Source organism: Alternaria alternata (assembly GCF_001642055.1).
Source record: "Alternaria alternata strain SRC1lrK2f unplaced genomic scaffold CC77scaffold_18, whole genome shotgun sequence".
Classification (NCBI taxonomy): Eukaryota; Fungi; Ascomycota; class Dothideomycetes; order Pleosporales; family Pleosporaceae; genus Alternaria; species Alternaria alternata.
In genome coordinates, this window is record NW_017306207.1 from 68299 (window position 1) to 88020 (window position 19722).

The 19722-nt window shown below is 52.1% G+C and overlaps 7 protein-coding genes across 7 annotated transcripts; 5 read left to right on the plus strand and 2 right to left on the minus strand.

The window, feature by feature from the left end:
• Positions 1 to 33: 33 nt before the first annotated feature.
• CC77DRAFT_250650 (citrate synthase) lies at positions 34 to 1799 on the plus strand. Its single transcript, XM_018530872.1, has 4 exons — positions 34 to 240; positions 296 to 360; positions 416 to 548; positions 603 to 1799. The coding sequence occupies exons 1-4, from the start codon at positions 142 to 144 to the stop codon at positions 1707 to 1709; spliced, it is 1404 nt and encodes a 467-aa protein (XP_018382834.1). The 5' UTR covers positions 34 to 141; the 3' UTR covers positions 1710 to 1799.
• Positions 1800 to 2516: 717 nt separating this feature from the next.
• On the plus strand, positions 2517 to 6573 carry CC77DRAFT_942049 (mitochondrial carrier; the record flags this gene model as incomplete). Its single annotated transcript, XM_018534837.1, has 11 exons — positions 2517 to 2610; positions 2663 to 2681; positions 2748 to 2766; positions 2823 to 2919; positions 2970 to 3642; positions 3696 to 3732; positions 4411 to 4869; positions 4923 to 5606; positions 5897 to 5992; positions 6057 to 6348; positions 6404 to 6573. 11 exons carry the CDS (start codon positions 2517 to 2519, stop codon positions 6571 to 6573), a joined length of 2640 nt encoding a protein of 879 aa, XP_018382835.1.
• A 54-nt stretch (positions 6574 to 6627) lies between these two features.
• Positions 6628 to 7813, minus strand: CC77DRAFT_1097266 (hypothetical protein; the record flags this gene model as incomplete). The annotated part of the gene is made up of 1 exon (XM_018529882.1): positions 6628 to 7813. One exon carries the CDS (start codon positions 7811 to 7813, stop codon positions 6773 to 6775), a length of 1041 nt encoding a protein of 346 aa, XP_018382836.1. The 3' UTR covers positions 6628 to 6772.
• A 610-nt stretch (positions 7814 to 8423) lies between these two features.
• Positions 8424 to 10034, minus strand: CC77DRAFT_1052419 (hypothetical protein). Its single transcript, XM_018527697.1, has 2 exons — positions 9401 to 10034; positions 8424 to 9350 (listed from the first exon to the last, which is right to left on the minus strand). The coding sequence occupies exons 1-2, from the start codon at positions 9639 to 9641 to the stop codon at positions 8779 to 8781; spliced, it is 813 nt and encodes a 270-aa protein (XP_018382837.1). The 5' UTR covers positions 9642 to 10034; the 3' UTR covers positions 8424 to 8778.
• A 97-nt stretch (positions 10035 to 10131) lies between these two features.
• Positions 10132 to 11982, plus strand: CC77DRAFT_1022943 (oxalate decarboxylase oxdD). The gene is made up of 3 exons (XM_018525572.1): positions 10132 to 10361; positions 10445 to 11246; positions 11298 to 11982. Exons 1-3 carry the CDS (start codon positions 10161 to 10163, stop codon positions 11666 to 11668), a joined length of 1374 nt encoding a protein of 457 aa, XP_018382838.1. The 5' UTR covers positions 10132 to 10160; the 3' UTR covers positions 11669 to 11982.
• A 528-nt stretch (positions 11983 to 12510) lies between these two features.
• Positions 12511 to 13650, plus strand: CC77DRAFT_1022945 (NAD(P)-binding protein). Its single transcript, XM_018525573.1, has one exon. The coding sequence runs from the start codon at positions 12563 to 12565 to the stop codon at positions 13634 to 13636; it is 1074 nt and encodes a 357-aa protein (XP_018382839.1). The 5' UTR covers positions 12511 to 12562; the 3' UTR covers positions 13637 to 13650.
• A 3578-nt stretch (positions 13651 to 17228) lies between these two features.
• CC77DRAFT_1022947 (delta 8-(E)-sphingolipid desaturase) lies at positions 17229 to 19347 on the plus strand. Its single transcript, XM_018525574.1, has 3 exons — positions 17229 to 17468; positions 17614 to 17803; positions 17858 to 19347. The coding sequence occupies exons 1-3, from the start codon at positions 17290 to 17292 to the stop codon at positions 19196 to 19198; spliced, it is 1710 nt and encodes a 569-aa protein (XP_018382840.1). The 5' UTR covers positions 17229 to 17289; the 3' UTR covers positions 19199 to 19347.
• The last annotated feature ends 375 nt before the right edge of the window (positions 19348 to 19722 follow it).

Consider the following 19722-nt stretch of genomic DNA (forward strand, 5'->3'; position numbering starts at 1 on the left):
GTAGTATTCCTTTCGCTGCATGGTTGCGCGACCATGACGACCGTGCGAGCTCCACCGATATTTTCTCGCATCGTCCCGATCGCAGCCTTTTAACTCGCACCCATCCACCCGCCCTCTTGTCCTTCCTCACACATCACTACAATGGCATCTGCTCTACGACTGTCGAGCGCTTTCCGCGCTGCCGCCCCTCTGCGGACCACAGCCTTCAATGGCCTCCGCTGCTACTCCAGCAAGACTCAGGTATGCCCACTTGCTTCCTCCAGGCTAGGAACTACGCTAACCAAGCCAATTGCAGTCGCTGAAGGAGACCTTCGCCAACAAGCTGCCCGGCGAGATCGAGAAGATCAAGAAGCTCCGCAAGTACGTGCTATCATGCCCGCGCCCGCCGCAATGCACCGCTGACATCATATCCTAGGGAGCACGGCAACACTGTTGTCGGCGAGGTCACTCTCGACCAGGTCTACGGTGGTGCCCGTGGCATCAAGTCCCTCGTCTGGGAGGGTTCAGTTCTTGACTCTGAGGAGGGTATCCGCTTCCGCGGCAAGACCGTATGTTCTAGCATTTTTTACCGCTTTTCTGGAACCGCTGCTCATATGTGATAGATCCCCGAATGCCAGGAGCTCCTCCCCAAGGCCCCCGGTGGCCAGGAGCCTCTCCCAGAAGGTCTCTTCTGGCTCCTCTTGACCGGCGAGGTCCCCTCCGAGCAGCAGGTCCGCGACCTCTCCGCTGAGTGGGCTGCCCGCTCCGACGTCCCCAAGTTCGTCGAGGAGCTCATCGACCGCTGCCCCAGCGACCTCCACCCAATGGCTCAGTTCTCTCTCGCCGTCACCGCTCTCGAGCACGAGTCCAACTTCGCCAAGGCCTACGCCAAGGGTATGCACAAGTCGCAGTACTGGGAGCACACCTTTGAGGATGCCATGGACCTCATCGCGAAGCTCCCCACTCTCGCCGCCAAGATCTACCGCAACATCTACAAGGACGGCAAGGTTGCTCCCATCCAGAAGGACAAGGACTACTCGTTCAACTTGGCCAACCAGCTCGGTTTCGCCGAGAACAAGGACTTCGTTGAGCTGATGCGCCTGTACCTCACCATCCACACCGACCACGAGGGTGGCAACGTCAGCGCCCACACCACCCACTTGGTTGGATCTGCTCTCAGCTCTCCTTACCTGTCTCTGGCTGCCGGTCTCAACGGTCTTGCTGGTCCTCTCCACGGATTGGCCAACCAGGAAGTCCTTGTCTGGCTCCAGAAGATGAAGAAGGCTATTGGCAACGACCTCAGCGACCAGGCCATCAAGGACTACTTGTGGTCCACCCTCAAGGCTGGCCAAGTCGTTCCCGGATACGGCCACGCTGTTCTCCGCAAGACCGACCCCCGCTACGTCTCCCAGCGCGAGTTCGCTCAGAAGCACCTGCCCGACGACCCCATGTTCAAGCTCGTCAGCCAGGTCTACAAGATCGCCCCCGGTGTTCTCACCGAGCACGGCAAGACCAAGAACCCCTACCCCAACGTCGACGCCCACTCCGGTGTCCTCCTCCAGTACTACGGCCTCACTGAGCAGAACTACTACACTGTTCTCTTTGGTGTATCCCGTGCGCTCGGTGTCCTTCCCCAGCTCATCATCGACCGTGCCGTCGGTGCCCCCATTGAGAGGCCCAAGTCTTTCAGCACTGAGGCTTACGCCAAGTTGGTTGGCGCAAAGTTGTAAGCACGTTATTGCAACGTGCTCTACAGTCAGGAGAATGTGAGGGAATTTGTTTGACATTCTAAGATACCTTGTCCTGTGTAGAATTGCAATGTAAGGATAGGGAATGGGAGCGTTACGGCGCTATATGACTACTTTTCAGTAGACGACCTGCTGTAATCTCATGTCTTGATGACCAGAAATCTACTCTCCTTGAAGTTCACCATATTGTGTTTCTGTGCACGACAAATGCCGATGAGCACGTCCGGAGATGATACGACTGCACGAGTCTGGCCCAATTGCAGCGGTGCAAAAAGCAACGAACGGTGAGAAAAGTAACCGGGATAGTCGGGGTATGGGTATCCCCTTTCGTTGAGCGATGGGGAACCGATACGGATCGTTGAGCTGTGCAGCGCGCCCGACGCCAATCCGAGACCCAACAACTTGCAGTGCAACTGATGTCGTATGGAGTCGTACGTAGAAATGGCAAAAGCAAGCATGAAGACTCTCGCATTGGAGGGAGCGACTCTGCACAGGAACATGGATTGCAAAAGCAACGGTAGACCCCTCCAGCATGGTACAGAGGTGCGGAAAGCATGAGCGGGACATGGCACTTCCGCCAAGTGGCCGATAGCCTCAGGGACAACCCCAATTATAGCGCGCCCGGACGGCGGTCAACCAGAGCAACACAGACCACCTCGCAAGCTTATACCGTTTTTCTATGCATCCCTTTCCTCTCTTTGCTCACACACTTGATACCACTCACATTTGCGACGAAGCACCCTTTTGCCTTGGTCAGGCCGCATATCTTCGACAAGAGAACCCCAGAGAATGAGCTCCACACCTGCGACGGGCGTCCCCAGCATGGCCAGGAACGGCCCGCCAACGCTCGAGAAGAAGCCGGTCAAGTTCAGCAACTTGTTGCGTGAGTCTGTCTGCAGATGAAGAGTCTTGATGTATGCTGACTGAAACGACAGTTGGTGCTGGTCTCAACATGTTTGAGTAAGTAAACACAGCCCACTTCGACCCCAGGACAGGATTGGCACTAACTGAGCCCTACAGAGTAACAACTCTGGGACAGGTACGCGATTCTGAGAACTACGTGCTTTCTGGAAACACACTAACGCTGGAAAATAGCCGTTGGAGGTCGTCAAGACTACCATGGCTGCCAACAGGTCTGAAGGCTTCTCGGGAGCTATTGGCCGCATCTGGGCGCGTGGAGGTGTTCTCGGATGTCAGTACACGTTGCGTGACTTTCAACACTTGTCACTAACAAGCATGCAGTCTACCAGGGTCTCATTCCATGGGCCTGGATCGAAGCCTCCACCAAGGGAGCCGTCCTCCTCTTTGTCGCTTCAGAAGCCGAATACTACGCCAAGTCGTTCGGCGCTCCCGACTTCCTTGCTGGTATCTCTGGTGGTATGACGGGTGGTCTCGCGCAAGCCTATGCCACCATGGGTTTCTGCACTTGCATGAAGACGGTCGAGATCACAAAGCACAAGGTCGCAGCCACCGGCGCGAAGCCCCCGGGTACGCTTGAGACCTTCATGCAGATTTGGCGCACGGAGGGTCTCCGCGGTATCAACCGTGGTGTCAACGCCGTCGCCGTGCGCCAGGTCACCAACTGGGGATCTCGCTTTGGTCTGTCCCGTGTTGCGGAAACCGGTATTCGCAGGGTCATGGACAAAGAGCATGGCGAGAAGCTCTCAGTGGTTGAAAAGATCACTGCTTCAGCTCTCGGTGGTGGTTTGAGCGCGTGGAACCAACCTATCGAGGTCATCCGCGTTGAGCTCCAGTCCAAGACTGTTGATCCTAACCGCCCCAAGAACCTGAACGTTGCATCAGCGTTCAAGTACATCTACTCGAACAACGGTATCAAGGGTCTTTACCGTGGTGTTACTCCCCGCATTGGTCTTGGCGTTTGGCAGACGGTCTGCATGGTTGCTCTGGGCGATGTGTAAGTTTTGCTATCACTACCACATGTTCGCAGACACGCTAACCAATCTTTAGTGCCAAGGAGGCTGTTGAGAAGCTCACCGGCGACAAAGTCACTGCGAAGCATTAGATGGCGTTCGGAGTCTCAATCTATCGGGTTTGATGTTCAAGCTATGATCTATCCAATCGGGTTGCGAAGGCCCTCGTCTTCGTATGGGAGAACACGACTAGAGATATATATGACTATTATGTTCATATCGCGCAATAACACTATAATACCAATGAAGCTGAAAGGCCTCTGACATGGAAATCTGTTCTCGATCCTACGTCCATGTGTGAAATTCTGTGAAATTCTGTGAAAATGCACCCTATACAGCCGTTTCCCAGCACAAAGAAGATTGACATTTCTGGGCTTTGCTTTGTGAAACAAATCCTTAATATTCTCACGTTGTCTTGCCTGCGTGGTCTTATGGGATACCACTCTGACTGGAGTGTGCGTTACCACTCATTAGATCAGACTTCTCCATATCCTTGGGGTAGTCGCAGCACGTTGGATTGACCAATCATGAGACCGTGCTCGACGCTAGCTCACGTCACACACGTGCGACCAACCCACGTTCCTTCTCTCGTCTTCGCTCCTGTATCACCTCCCTCCAGGCAAGAATGCGGTATTCGCTATGTACCAACGTATCGCTTGTATCCCAACGGGATATCATCGCGGAGACCAAAGGGTGAGTTATTTGCTGAGTTGACTGATTTGCTTCTCAAGACGGCCGTTGACCCAGAATAGTTTCCCGATAAAGTCGCACAACCAAGTTTGAGAGGATGGCGTTGCGACTTGACGGCACTTTCGCATCGATATAATCTCTATTTCCTCGCCTCTGTCGATGAAGTTCATGTCTATCAACCCAGTTTTCCCGATCAGAATTTACCTAGCGAGGCTGAGCTTGTCCTACATCCGCCCAAAACTGGTGTCGTTGGACAAGGGATTGACCCTTCAAACCCTCACTCTATTACCCGTATCCTTGTTGATTATCTCGGCAGTGAAGAGATTCTTCTTCTGGCCTGTGACGACGGTGACGTTATCGGATACAGAATTCAAGAGATCCAACGAGCACTCGAACACAGGACCAATCTGCAAGAGCCTATCAACGACGATAGCATCCATGTGTTCCTCCACCGTAACGTTGGTGCGAGTGCATGGGGCTTAGCGGTGCATCGGGAGGCCCGCATCATTGCAATTAGTGCGGTAATGATGATTTCCAAGTCTCGCATGCGCCCTGCTCTTCTGACCTTGGATAGAACACTCATCATATCACCATAATCGCGTATGCGCTCGCTTCTGGTAGCGAATTGGACACCTCAGACCACAATGCCCACGGGCTTTCACCGCCTGCTCCTAATTTTCCATATAGCAGGCAAAAAGATGATGTTTTTACTCTCTCAGCGACAAACAACATCCCTGCGCTGTCGTTCTATGGCGATTCTGGGCGTTGGCTTCTGAGCAGTTGTATCGATGGCAAAACTGCATTGTGGGACTTGAATTCAAGAGAAGAGGTAGCCACGTTTCAGCTGGGCTGGTGCGCAAGCGCGAGCGATCTCTCGACGCCGCCTCGTTACTTTCGCCACAGATTTCTGTGCGAATGCCCAGCCGCTCAGAATGTACTCCATGGCGCCTGGGGTACCATAGCACTGGATATACGATCAGCGTATGAGTCGTCCTCAGCGGAAGAATTTACTCCAGCTGCCAGTACGGCCGACTTTATGGACATCACCAATCAGAAGGAACGCTTCCGAGTTTCGAACCGCACCTCTCCATTTTCCGAGTCTAGCGAAAGTGAATACGATTCGGAGGCCGCAGATGATGGAGACGACGGTACAGATGACGAACAACCCGCACAACCTTTTGCGCAATTGATCCAAGCTGTAAGTCAAAGCGTGTGCACAAAGAAGCCCAGGTCATCTTGTTTGTTGCCACGGCTCAAAGTATACCCTCAAAGTACACACAAAGAGATTCTTGCCAAACGACATAGTACTAACTACATGTTTGCTATTAGATGGCAGGCGAGCTTCATAACGGCGACACTACACAACCGCTCATTCAACATGAGTCTCACCTGCATATGTTAGCTCAGCTGGGAATATTTTATGCGGCCCAACCCGTAATCAAAAGACCTTATCGCGTAGTCAAGAATCCAAGACAGCTCAAACAACTCAGTGGCACTGTAAGATATATATTTTCACCTTCTCACATCGCTTCAAATTGACCAAACTAGGATGCCATCATTGCTCCTTTTCTGATCTTTACGAAGGAGGACATTTTTCTTGTTCAGGGCTCATACAAGACATCCATGAACTATACCCTCAATCAAGTGAGAATTCCAATCTACGAAATGCAGGTGAGATACGCACTGACTTCGTACACCGATATTGCAGGTTACTGCTATGCAGCGACCACTACATCCGGGCCGATGGGTAGAGGCCCTCACCTCTCAAGATCGACACTGCTTCTTTTCTCAGATACCTGAGCTAGGCATCTTCATAGTCGGATCTCCGATTGGTCATGCTGGCGTGTTCAGCTTATGTTTTACTAAGCGCGAGGACCACGAACAGCCACGGTATGGATTCAAGCTCGAGTATTTGTTGCCCTTCCACAAAAGCGATCAGACAAAAATTACTGGAGTGCCGCAGGGACGACTGCTTGGTATAGCTGTAGCACCCATACAAGGTACGATGCAGAATGTTCATCTATACATCCAGTGTCTAACTTGTGTCTGATCTAGGCATGTTTGACGTTCCAAGAGACACTGAAGCATTGGAACAAGAGAAAGAGACATTGCAACCAAGGCGATGGCGCTTGTTAATGTACTACATGGATCACACCGTATTGAGCTTTGAGCTGTCGAGGATGAGAGTGGACGAGTCACCGTCCTTGAGCGATATGGTTGTTTAGCACTTCGTATATTGTATCGAGACTATCAGTAAGTGTAGAATGGTTTGGTTGTCTCTTGGCTTCCACTTCCTCATGGCACTAAAGCTGTGATCGCAGAGTGATGTTCTGAAATCCCTAAATCGGCACTCGACACTCAAGTGCTCCAAAGCTTCCAATATACCTCCAACTGGCGTAAAGCTCCAAGACTACTCCAGCTTAACTACTCGCCTAGTTTTGTATCCACTTCGAGTACCCTCCTCCACTGCCTCACCGCCAGCCGCTCCTTCTCATTTTCCTCACTTTCCTCCTCATCGTCCGTCTCCTCAGCTTCAGCCTGCTCAATCATGCTTCTCAACTTGTCCGCCATCGCCCCCTTGGCCGGTATACCCTTCATCAGCAACGTTTTCACATTCTCTCGAACTCGCTCGTCGTTCATACACAGATACAGCGTCGTGAGATGTGAATATGGGCGTAATAGAGGGCCGATCAGAGCATATGAGTCGATTCCAGAGTATGAGATTAGGAGACGTCGAATGCGCGATAGAGTGGTAGGTGGAAGGATGGAAGATAGCGTCGTGAGACGAAGTGTCTCGGTAGTGTTACATGCGGCTGTAAATCTAACACTCAACCAGATAATATCCAGGTTGAAATTGAAATAGAATCCTTTTTCCTCCTCTTCTTCATCTTCTGGTTCGCCAATTTTCCGTCCGTGAAAAGACAACAAATCGGTGAAGGTGCTTGACGTAAAAGTAACGATCTCTCCACCTTCATGTGCGATACTGAAGCTCCTGGCTTCCTGGTTTGTGGAGAAGAGAGGCGGAAGTGGAGGTATATAGCGGAGGCGAGGGGTGTGGTCAATGGTGTTATAGGTGTGTAGTTCGAGGAAACGAGTCCGTGCTGCTGGAGCGGCGAAGGACCAGATCAATAAGCGTACCTTGGAAGGCAGGTCGGCGAAATATTGAAAGGTGTTCAGCGTTTGGCCTGTGGTGCTGGTGGAGTCGTGACTGCCATGTTGATCTACGATGAAAGTGTTGACATGTTGAGTAGACTGCGTTCCCAAATGAGATGACGAAAGGCGATGGACGTCGCGGCCACTGTATTTCGGATCGTTCTCATTGTCGATGTCCATTGCGCCAGAGTCTGTACTCATGAAGCTTTGAGAGGGAGAATCGGTCGTCATGATGGCATCTTCTGACAATTCCTTCACCTTCAACATGGCCATCATGGTGTCGAAGGACCTCTTCAACGGATTGAGTGACATCGTTGGTGATTGCAATTGATGTGCCTGGAGATGTGCGCTTCGCGTGTTTTAGTTGTGTCAGAAATGAGAAGTTGCGGTGGATCAAGGACAGAGCCATTTGCGTCGATATTGCGGTGTCAGGTGAGAGCATGTCTGGGTTGTGGTGACAATACGCGAGACTACAGACGCCTCGGTGGCGCGTAGTTCCAGGCTCTAGGCCGCCATTGTAAGCGCGTGGTGACGGATTTGCGTTTCGTCTCTACTTTCACTCACGATGTTGAGTATTCTGTGAAAATTAGCCCGAGTCCACCCGAGTACAGGTGAATTCGCTCACTTATTCGAAAGCAGTTGCCGAATCATTGTATCAGATGTTAGTAGTTGTAGGTAGTTTCTCAGGTGCTCCATCAGACGTTTAGACGACTGGATACGTCTCTGGTAGAATCATTCGCGTGACGCGTAACTCTACCTCTTCATAGGTCACGTGTCTGGATAGCAAGAACCTTGATGATGTGATAGTAATAGAAGGAATACAAGTCAAGAATGGAACAAAATGGTTTTGTACTGGGTCTTAGTACCACAACTCCAAGCTCATTCTGCTCCGTGCTGAAAACATTCCGATACTGGAAATGCTGAGTGACTCCTTCTATACCAAACGCTATTACTGTGGCTTCTGCAAGGCAGCTTTGAGAACCAGCGAATTCCTAGACCTCTGGCTTGAGCAGCAATTGGTCTTCACAGGTCTTGACAAGTTCGGGGCAACCTGCATTGTTGGGCTTCATTTCAGAGCGTAGACAGGGTATCTGAGAGAAGAAGGGATAACCAAGACGTAATTCAAGAAGACTTGCGGTTATGACAATTGCAGAACGATCAAAGTAGGTGATTATGTATACATTGGAGAGTATTGTAGGGTATAATTTGTGCAGGCGTTCGTACCATGGTTGGGACTGGCTAACAGGACCCAGTTGAATTCTTGTCAGGCCCGAATTTTACTCCTCCAAAATTTCCGACGGCCAAAAAACCCAGGCAAAAACTGCAAGCAGTTTCAACCCACAAGCAGTCCACAAGGCACCTGCAAGGCCTACACTACTGTGGGCATATAGACCACCAATGCAAGCTCCCAGAAGCAGCATCGCTGGTGCACCAATTCTCCTGTTACGCTCCACGTTCGACAGCTTGAACAACTGCGGATCGGAAAACAGATCGCAATAGTTACTGGTGAGCACAACACTAGTGAGACCATTGTACTTCAAGGCGCGCGACGTAACCGCTTGTCCACTGGACTGGAAAGCAACCGAAGCAAGTGGGACAAGCATCTGCCAATGAAGGCCTTCCTTGGTATCCTTTCCGACCGTCGCGATCAATGCCGCTACGGCGATAAGCAGCATCTGGAAAGAATATGAAACAATGAGCACCCATCTCTTGGCAGGCGAGAAGTAACGATGAAAGCGCGCGAAACAAAACGAGCCCGCACAGAATGCAGTAATGGACGTTAGGGCCTTGATCCAACGAATGCCCTCAGATGGTGCAACAACACCCAGTCCAAGATAGACGGTATTACCTGTTTATTGGTAAGCTTCTGGTTCATGAAAGATGGCGCGTCTTACTCACCCGTCTGCATGCTCACGAAAGAGCCCCATATGAAGACAGCCGAGCTATCCAGTAGGCCCGTAATAATGTAGCAAAACAACAAAACAAGGTCTGCCCAGTTCTTGGTGACATCGCAGTTCATGTGCCGTTTGAACCGCTGCACAGTCCCCATGTTATCCGACTTTCCGCCGGTGGAGCCATTTCGGCCGAGAAGCGGCGTTTCTTCGTCTGCGCTGCTGCGTGTGGCGTTTCTGCTGCTCATGGTTGCAGGCGCGAGGGAGAGGAGGTCGTGCTGTCGAATCCTGGGAGGGTTGCGAAGGCCGGTAGTTATGTCAATTGGAGCGGGGTGCAGATTTTCGCGCCAGCGTAACCGGGAAGACGCGTGCCAGCGTGCAGATCGACAGGCACTTGGACTCAAGCTTCAGTCAAGCTTTGGATGCTGGCAACGGAAATCGCAGGATAGCTCAGGAAATGTGGCTGGTACACCTTCCTGATGTGGCTTTGCAATGCGTTTGGTGTGCGGGGAAACGGTTTTCAGTGGGTATGGTGCGTGGAAAAATGGTGATTGACGAGCGGAGATGCCGCGGGAAGGACCAAGTGATGGTTTAGTGTCAAGCAAGCATCATAAATAATAATGGCTGCATCTGTCGTCATCGGAACACGGCATTGGACGACGCGCAATGCACGCGGCACGTCAAAAGGGCGACGTCTGCCGCGTCGACAACGACTTGACGCTGTGATTCCTTTTCAGCTTCTGCATTCCAAGTCAATTGAAGCAATCATGCATTTTCCGTCGTTGCTTGTCGCGCTTGGCGTATGTGGTGCTGTTGCAGCGCCTTTGGAGCAACAACAACCACTCCCTGGTAGTGCGCGACACCACGCTGGGCCCAACAAGGTCTTCAATCCATACAAGCCTGGCAACAATGACCCCTTCGACAAGAAGATTGACTCCCAAGGCGACAAGCTTCAACCACTGCCATACGTGAGTTCGACACTGAGATGCTTGTTCCGCAGAACAACAAACATCAAGCCTATAGAGAACCCACACACTAACCAACTCTGCAGCGCAATGGTGACGGTGCGAGTGTGTTAGGACCTCGTAACCGCGCCCGCGAACGACAGAACCCGGATCTTGTCCGCCCACCCAGCACCGATCATGGCGCAATCCCCAACATGCGCTGGTCTTTCGCCGATTCGCATATCCGTATCGAAGAAGGCGGCTGGACACGTGAGACGACCGTTCGCGAGCTGGGTACTAGCAAAGAGCTAGCCGGTGTCAACATGCGTCTCGAAGAAGGTGTCATCCGTGAGCTTCATTGGCACAAGGAAGCTGAATGGGCCTATGTCCTTGAAGGCAAAGTCCGCATTACTGCTCTCGACCCCGAGGGTGGCTCCTTCGTCGACGACTTGGAGAAGGGTGACCTCTGGTACTTCCCCTCTGGTCACCCTCACTCCCTGCAAGGTCTTAGTCCCAACGGTACCGAGTTCCTACTGGTCTTTGACGACGGCAACTTCTCTGAAGACTCCACATTTCTGCTTACCGACTGGATGCGACTCACACCCAAGTCAGTCTTGGGTGAGAACTTCCGCGTATCGCCAGAAGTCTTCAAGGCCATCCCCGAGAGCGAGAAGTACATTTTCAAAGGCTCAGAGCCTGGTTCCATTGACGACGAGGTACCAAGCAAGGGTAAAGGATACAAGAAGTCCAAGATCCAGTTCACCCACAAGATGCTGGCTCAGGAGCCCGTTAACACAACTGGTGGTCAAGTCCGCATCACTGATTCGACAAACTTTCCCATCTCCAAGACTGTCGCTGCAGCACACCTGAGTATTCAACCTGGCGCGATCCGTGAGATGCATTGGCATCGTAAGTCACTTACCCACTTATGCCTGACGTCTCACTAACTCATTTCCACAGCTAATGCAGACGAATGGTCGTTCTTCATCGCTGGCCGCGCCCGTGTGACTATCTTCGCCGCCAAAGGTACAGCACGTACTTTTGACTTCCAAGCCGGTGATGTTGGTGTCATTCCCCGTAACATGGGACACTTCATCGAGAATCTCTCCGATGACGAAGACGTCGAGGTGCTGGAAATCTTCCGTACGGACAAGTACCAGGATTTCAGCTTGTTCCAGTGGCTTGGTGAGACACCGCAAAGGCTTGTCAAGGACCATTTGTTTGCAAACAGCCCTAAGGAAGCGGAAGAGTTCGAAAAGGCAATTCGCGATGCAGAGAGGGATCCTATCAAGGATACCGAGGTCGAGGAGGAGGACAAGGAGGAATTGTAGAAACAGGCGTCGCTATGATATGATGTGAGACGAATGGGAGGGCAATTGGGTTCTCGTTATGGCAGATGAGGATGGCGAACGGTTATTCGCTGTAGTCATTCCGCTTGTGGTACAGTCTTCGAACGTACACTAATACATGTTCTATTGACACGAACGCTGATCAACAAATGATCTTGTTACTTCTATGCGTTGGAAAGTCCAGTGGAAGCCTTTGTCATGTATCACTGCGATGAGTAGAATGACTGTAGCGTTACGATCTTCGGCATTCCAGCAAGACGGATACAAAGTGTGAGCAGTAACACTGGCATTGACGCAACAATAGGAACAAGTTTCATCAAACCGAGCCTACATTTGTGAGCGAAAAGCCGTTGGCGATGGTAGAAAAGTACGCCTATGGGTTGGAGGCTAATGGTAGGAAAAAGAAACTGACTGGAGGAGAGGCCGAGCAGCCACACGGTTCGTTGTTGAGGAAACAGATGGGTGCGGACTCTCAGTACCCTGAACGTCCTTCAAGCCTGGCCATGACCCCTGGAACGAATTGGCTTTCAATATTGTGGCTGCTCGATGCCAACATCAATTTGCTAGCCTATTTTGATGCACGTTCAACCCTTGGAGGAAGAATGTCGAGCACGTGGAAGTCGTCGATCAAGGTTGAAATGAGAGACCATGGCGCGCACAAGAGATCGAAGAGGTGGAAATGATGTCGGCATGCATGGTATTGTTGATGGATCTGAGAGGATATGTGGCTTCAGTGTAGCCGCAATATGATTGGTGGAAGAAGCGGCAACCGTTAGGACGGCCCGGGGACGATCGTGTGAACAAGCACGTAACAGGGATTTCTCAAAGACAGCTTTATTATTCCTTCGAGCTGTATTGCCCAAAATCATTCGCGCCATGACAATTACCACCGCCGGAAGTCGAGTATTTGTCACTGGCATCAGCGGTCTCATCGGCTCCCATGTGGCAGATCATCTACTTCGGGCCGGGTATCGCGTCCGAGGCGCCGTACGGAATCAGGATGAGGCAGAAATGATGCATTCCATCTACCGAACGCGTCACGATCAGGCAGAAGATTCCTTCGAAACTGTCATAGTCGCAGACATGAAATTGCCAGGAGCCTTCAAAGATCTTCTCGCTGATTGTGAAGGCGTCGCCCACGTCGCGTCTGATTTGAGCTTCAGTCCCGACCCTAATGTTGTCATTACAGGGTGCGTCAATGGCATCAAGGCGATACTGGAGGAAGCTCATTCGACACCGACCATCAAGAGGTTTGTCTACACCTCGAGCAGTAATGCAGCAACTAAACCTTTGGTGGACGAGGCAAGACATGTCAACTCAAGTTCATGGAACGACGGTATTTTAGACGAAGCCTGGGCACCACCACCGTACCATCCTGAGCGTGCTTACGCTGTGTATGCCGCCTCGAAAGTTGCATGCGAGCGTGCAGCTTGGGCTTTTGTGCGAGAACAAAAACCGAGCTTCGTCTTCAACACTGTACTTCCAAACTACACGTCTGGCATCATATTACAGCCTCTCAGTGTTGCAGGCGCAGGAAGCACCGCGCGTTGGGTGCGTGACGCCTTTGACCATCCTTCCGAAGAGGAATACGTAGCAAAGCTGCGGGATGATAGTCCACAATGGCAAGTCGATGTTGAAGACATTGCAAAGTTGCATCTTGCGGCGCTCATATTTGACGAGGTCAATAGCGAGCGGTTGTTTGGTTTTGCCTTTCCTTTCAACTACAACAGCTTCCTCCGTGTGTTCCGAAATCTAGCACCGGACCGTATGTTTCCAGCCGACGAACCTGGGAAAAGGATTCCGAGTACCACTGTGGATTTCCAGAGATCCATTGAGTTGTTGAGAAAGTTTGGCGCAAACGGTTGGGTACCATTTGAGGAGAGTGTTCGACGTTCATGCTTGGGTACATATGGAGACGGCTTCGTAGCATACAATGGTTTTGTTGGTTGATCGTGTCTTCTTATGCCACAGATCTTAAGCATCTTTTGAAATCTTGCCTAGTATCCCTGTGTCTCATTGTGTAACGAGCGGATGTTCATCTCACGCAATTCGCACAGATCGTGTCATTATGGATTGATGCCATATCCATCACTCAAGACGCTATAGCTGAGCCTGGTAGACAAATTTGTCGTATGAGCCTGATCTATGACAACACATACGCTGTCTGCTCTTATGTTAGGGCCATCTGAGGACGACACCGGCGTCATGAGGTTCGTCGATGAGCTAAGCCAACATCCAATAGTGCACTTTGATGACAAACGGGAGCTCATGTCTGCTGATTGAGAAGCCATAGACGAAGAAAACAACACGTCCAACGGAGGCGCTTAACGACGCTCTGTGTAGCCTTGTACAGGCTTTTAAGAGCCTGTACAAGTTCTTGCATCCTGCAAGTGAGCTGTTCGAAGACCCAAGCTCATGGTAGTACTGATATAGATTGGGAAGTGGTTTGAATGACAAGTTCTGCAGTCTCGCGCAAGACAGGAGATTTAGACTCCATACCCGGGTACAGCGAGTCGTACTAAGACGTATAGACAGGGTTCGCAACAGGGTAGATCTTGCAGTATAGAGCACTGGACATAGTCCGTGCAGTAGAAGCAACGCAGCAATTCCGTGACTTCTACATCGAAGCACCATCTTAGTGTCTGAATTGAAATGTCCCAGCTATAGCAAGCTGCCTCAGCTAGTGAGATGACCTTCCGAACCGCTATATGTTGCCATGGATGACTTGAACAACAAACTTCACTCGGCAGACAGCGGCATGACTCGAGATCTTTTTAACGGCAAAGAACTGCACGCCACCAATCTCATTAACCAAATATCGCGCATCTTCAGCACCATGTACATAAAAGGAAAGCTTGCGTTCCAATTCTTATCGTCCTAAGATTGCGCCACGAGCTTTGTCCACCGCGAACACCGAAGCCTTCAGATAATACAATTGCCTAGTAGAATAGACATGCTGAAGGAGTCTCTCACATGGTCGTGGCTTAGCGGTGGTTAGCCAACACGGGGCCAATTGCACCTGCACACGAGTTGGTAACCCGCTCATGTTCAGACTGGAAAAGGTAGCTGGGCTGACTTGTGCTCATGGTCAGATGGACTGATGGTCATTATCGGTTCAAGTCTAGTCAAGGTGGCTCATTCATTAGCCGAGCGAGCACTGACCTCGAGAGCCTAGACCTCCGGTTTTGGCTTCCAGCCCAATGAGCTTCTCGCATGCTCGAATGAAATTTTGGTCATGGCCAGTTTACTTCGTGGTCATAGTCCGATGAGCTATTGTGTACTTTCATGGTCAGTCGAGCTAGTTTCATGACCAGTCGGACTAGAGTCCGAACGGAGTTCAGCATGCAGCCAAACTGTACTCAAAATCAACTGAGCTTCGTCAATGTTCTAATCAGCCCCTCTATGATGTCACATTTGTTTCAATGACTTCTTTTCCGGCACTCGCCTTGCTTTTGCAGCTGTGTTGCGCCGCAAAGCTTATTACATTGGTTGATGACGGTTCACCACGTGGGCGGGCGAATGGTTTGTTGTACCATAAAACTCGGGTTCTGTGTTGTGCCCCTAGCTTTTTTATGGCCTTGACGGTGTTCGGCGCGCTGCACGTATTGTTGTCCGAAACGTTCACTGTTGCCAAAACAACACTTACCCTGCGGAAAAAGCTTCTTCGTGGTTTCACGTTCAAGATTGGATGCGTACTTGGATAGTCACATGTCCGACCATCTCTATTGATGTGGCTCAGCGTCTACGTTCAATGCTTCTCTTCCAGGCTCGACTAGGATGGCTCCCAAGCCACAAATTGAGCATCTCGTCAACGGTGGACTCGTGGGCTGCAGCCTCTGCTTTGTATTGTTGCAAGACAGTGCTGAGGTCGCTGTGGGAGGCGCGGAAGCAAAGGTCGGATATGTTGATAAGCGTAGTTACGGGTCGTTCGGCAGACGCATTGCTGGCTGTTGATGAGTGATTGTGTCCCAGCCCACCATGCGCTGTTGAAGGCTTGTAGGTTTACAATGACTGACTGAACCCTGGTATCTCGGCGCCTAGTGTCATGCCCGAGCAGTAAGCTCAGCAAATCTTCAGGTTTTATGAGGGGTTATAGGCGATCATGTTGCGGTTGTCGTTCTTCGGCGGTAAGCTGACTCTGTTCCATCTAGATTGTACCTGGTGCAACCGGTAACTCAACAATCGGGGTCGGTCTCTTCATGGTGCCCGACGACGATGACGCCCATGCTGACGCAACACGGCAGGCGGTCAGAACCTTTTCGTCGACGTATTCGTACACGGGGGTATGGAAATGGTCAACTACGGTGACATAACGAGTAGGTGACGCGCTGAGGAGACTGAGAATGAAAGCGGGATTGGGTGTGAATAAAGGGAGGGGCATGCATGCAGGCGGCGAGCCATTGCAGGAGGGGCCAGGAGTCGTAATTGGAAAAGCACGTGGAAGGGGGGCACTGGAGCTGTTACTGTAGAAAAGCACACAGCACGTTTGATGTGCACTGCTAGCTGCGTACGGGGGGTGATTGTTGCGAGTACGCGCGGCGCAGACATGTGGAGCGTGGTGATATAGCGCATGGGGATCGATACGCAATACGATCTAGGTGCGCTCTCGAGACTGCTTTTACGGATACGCGCTTGAGACAATCGGGACCGATGGGCCGTTGGCCGCGCTCAGGCGCACAGCACGCGGTGGCGCTGTGCCAAGCGTGTCACCCGCTGTAGAGTGGTGACGGCGCTGGTTGTGTCGCACATGGACCGATAGCCAGCTCCCTGAGATGGTTCGAGGGTGGTGTGGAGAGGGCAGGGCCGACTGCAGAGATGAGAGGGAGAGAGGGCAAGAAAAGGGTCTCGAGACAGGCAGGCGAGAGCGAGGCCCCATTGGCGGGTCCGCGTCCAGGCGCCCATGGCCACTCAGAGGCGTTCCCTGTTGCGGGGCGACAGTCCCGCAAGGGCAGAAGGGGTCTCTCAGGGTCCACGCTACGCCGTTTGCAGCGCCAATCTGGGCCTTCGGCTCTTCGTTTCGTGGCGGACCCAAGGGCTTGGCGTGCATTGTGAGGATGGTCCTGCGTTACACCTGCCTAGAAGGGGCCCGTGGGCAGCTGGAGCAAAGGAAGCCGTTACCCACTCCCCTATTCTTCGTGCAGCGACGCCGCTAATCTATACGGTGCGCTGCGAGATTGATCTCCCGTCTCCCTCAGGCGCTCGCGGGGCTTGAACCAGCTGGGCTAGGCGCGAGCACAATGGCGGATGGATTGCGAGCTACAGGCCTTAGGGCGGCCCACTGTGCGGTACCGTTGCGAGCTCCCCTGGCTGGCCTTCCAGTCGTTGGCTCCTCCGCGCTTCTCGCGTGCGTATGCGTGCCACCAGAGACAGACGTGACGTACCTGAACAGCTCCGCCCCCTTCGCAAGCAAACGCTCCAAGATTTTGCCAGGCCCGTGAACCGTGCACACGGCGTAGGCGGGAAATCTCCCCAAAAAGTACCCAGGTTCGGTGCCAGTAGGTATTCCCTCTGCCGTGCTCCTGTCTTTCGTATATATCCTGCTTCCCGCTGATTAACACGCCGCCGCCATCCCTCCCCTCTCACAACCAGCCCGAGCAATCATCATGTCGCGACACCGAATAATCGCGCCCGCAGAGATCGAGCGCCAGATTGCCCAGGGCGAGCCGATTGTGATCCACGAGGGCTACGTCCTGCATCTCGGAGAATGGATCGATAGGCATCCGGGTGGTCGTCTCGCTATCCTGCACATGGTCGGAAGAGATGCGACAGACGAGATCAATATGTATGTAATGCGGGACGAGCCTAAATCTACTCCAGCCCTACCAACTCTACCCTAAAAGGCAAAGTCCGCCTATACCATGTCGCCGGATGTCTGCGGAAGCGCTGGGTAAGCACACCAGCTTGACCTCATACTGACCTAACAACAGCTACCACACCAATAAGGCCCTGCTTATGATGACAAAGCATCGCATCGGTCGTGTACAGCTGCCCTGGGCCAACTTCGAGCCTCCAATTCGCTCCCCCGATTACTACATAAATCTCAAGGAGAGAAAACGATTGGCCGCGGCGCCAGAATCCGAAAAGTCTCGTCGCGGGAGGAGCGTCGACCTAGGATCCGTGGGTCTACCCCACACTCCCGAGCACCATTTGCCCTTACTAACATGAACCAAGGCTGCCGCCATCATCAGCAAGAAGCTGATCGGAAAGCCCGATACTTGCGTCTACCGCTCCAGCAGCCGTCCGGCAAGTGATCCCGAGAAGCTCCCTCTTATCCAGAGCGAAGATGAGGCTGAGACGCCCGTCATCACCGCCGCAGAGGAGAAGAAGAGGCACAGGGAGCAGTATGCCATTGAGCAAGAAGAGAGGGAGATAGAAGAGGGCCTCCGCGACAACCCTTCGCTCGACGTCGAGACGCAAAAGGCCATTGTCCAAAACTACCGTTTACTTCACCAGCAGTTCAAGGACGAAGGCCTGTACCAATGTCGCTACTCCGAGTATGCCAAAGAGTCGATCCGATACGGTCTTCTTTTCGCTGCTTTTGGCGGTTTCCTCTACATCAAGTGGTACATGACCTCTGCCGTCTTCCTTGGTCTTTTCTGGCAGCAAATCATGTTCACAGCACACGACGCCGGCCACCGTGGAATCACTGGCAACTTTGTCGCAGACACACTTATCGGTGCCTTCATTGCAGACTTTTGCTGCGGTCTTAGTATCGGCTGGTGGAAGTCCAGCCACAATGTGCACCACCTCGTCACCAACATGCCTGAGCACGACCCCGATATCCAGAACATCCCCTTGTTCTCCACCTCTCCTACTTACATCAAATCCATTCTGTCCTCCTTCTACAACTTCCAGTTTGTATGGGATGCAGCGTGCGATGTTATGGTCCCCTACCAAAAGTACCTGTACTACCCCATCATGGCCTTTGCTCGTTTCAACTTGTACTTCCTAGGCTGGTTGCATCTAGTCTCTCCGCGAGCTGCGCAACTAGGCGCAGCATGGTGGACACGACATGTCGAAATTCTCTTCATGTGCTGCTACTGGTACCTCTTCGGCTACCTTCTTGTCTGGATCACACTGCCTACATGGCCGATTCGTGTCGGATTCGTCATCGTCTCGCACATGGTTACCATGGTCTTGCACGTACAAATCACCCTCTCTCACTGGGGCATGCCCACCTCGGATCTCGGACCCAATGAGTCTTTCCCTCAACGACAAATGCGAACCACCATGGACGTCGACTGCCCACCGTGGCTGGACTGGTTCCACGGCGGTCTACAGTTCCAGGCCGTCCACCATCTCTTTCCTCGTGTGCCGCGCCACAACCTCCGCCGAGGCCAGGAGCTCGTCCGCGAATTTTCCTCCAAGACTGGTGTCAAGTACAACTGCTACGGCTTTGTTGAGGGCAACAAGGTCGTCATCAGTCGCTTGGAGCAGATCTCGCAGATGGTCAAGATCATGGTCGAATGCCAGAACCACATGGCTGAGACTGGTGAGAGCGGGTTGCATTAGTACGCGCAGGCGCGGAATCTAGTTTCCTTTTGCTGGTGTGTATCAGCTTCATGATGACGTGTTAGACTTATAGACCTTATCTCCTTTGTAATGTGCATAGTTAGCGAAAAAGAGGCTACATCAAGAACACTACGAGCAATATACACGATATTTGCATATTCTACTCTTTGTGCATGTTTCTCCCATGCGATCTTCTTAGGCCGACTTGTGAGATGACAGAAGAATCATGTGTCAGAGTTCACTCGAGCAATAAGGGGCGCGTGGTCGGACTGACCCGTGTCTGTCATCGCACGGTCGTGGATACCGGATGTCTGGTCTCGCAAGCCGAAGATGCGCGCGTCCTGCCTGCCAAGTCAGGAGAAGCGGCAACCGAGTCATCTAGAGTTCGGTAAATATGTATAGTCAGGTAGCCCCCGACTCATGGACTCCGAGCAGCAATCTGCTTTACTTTCATCTCCGACCTAGCTGGCTCAGTAGGCGTTGTCGGGTAGCTCCGCTGCCTCTAGCTACTTTCAGGGTCAATT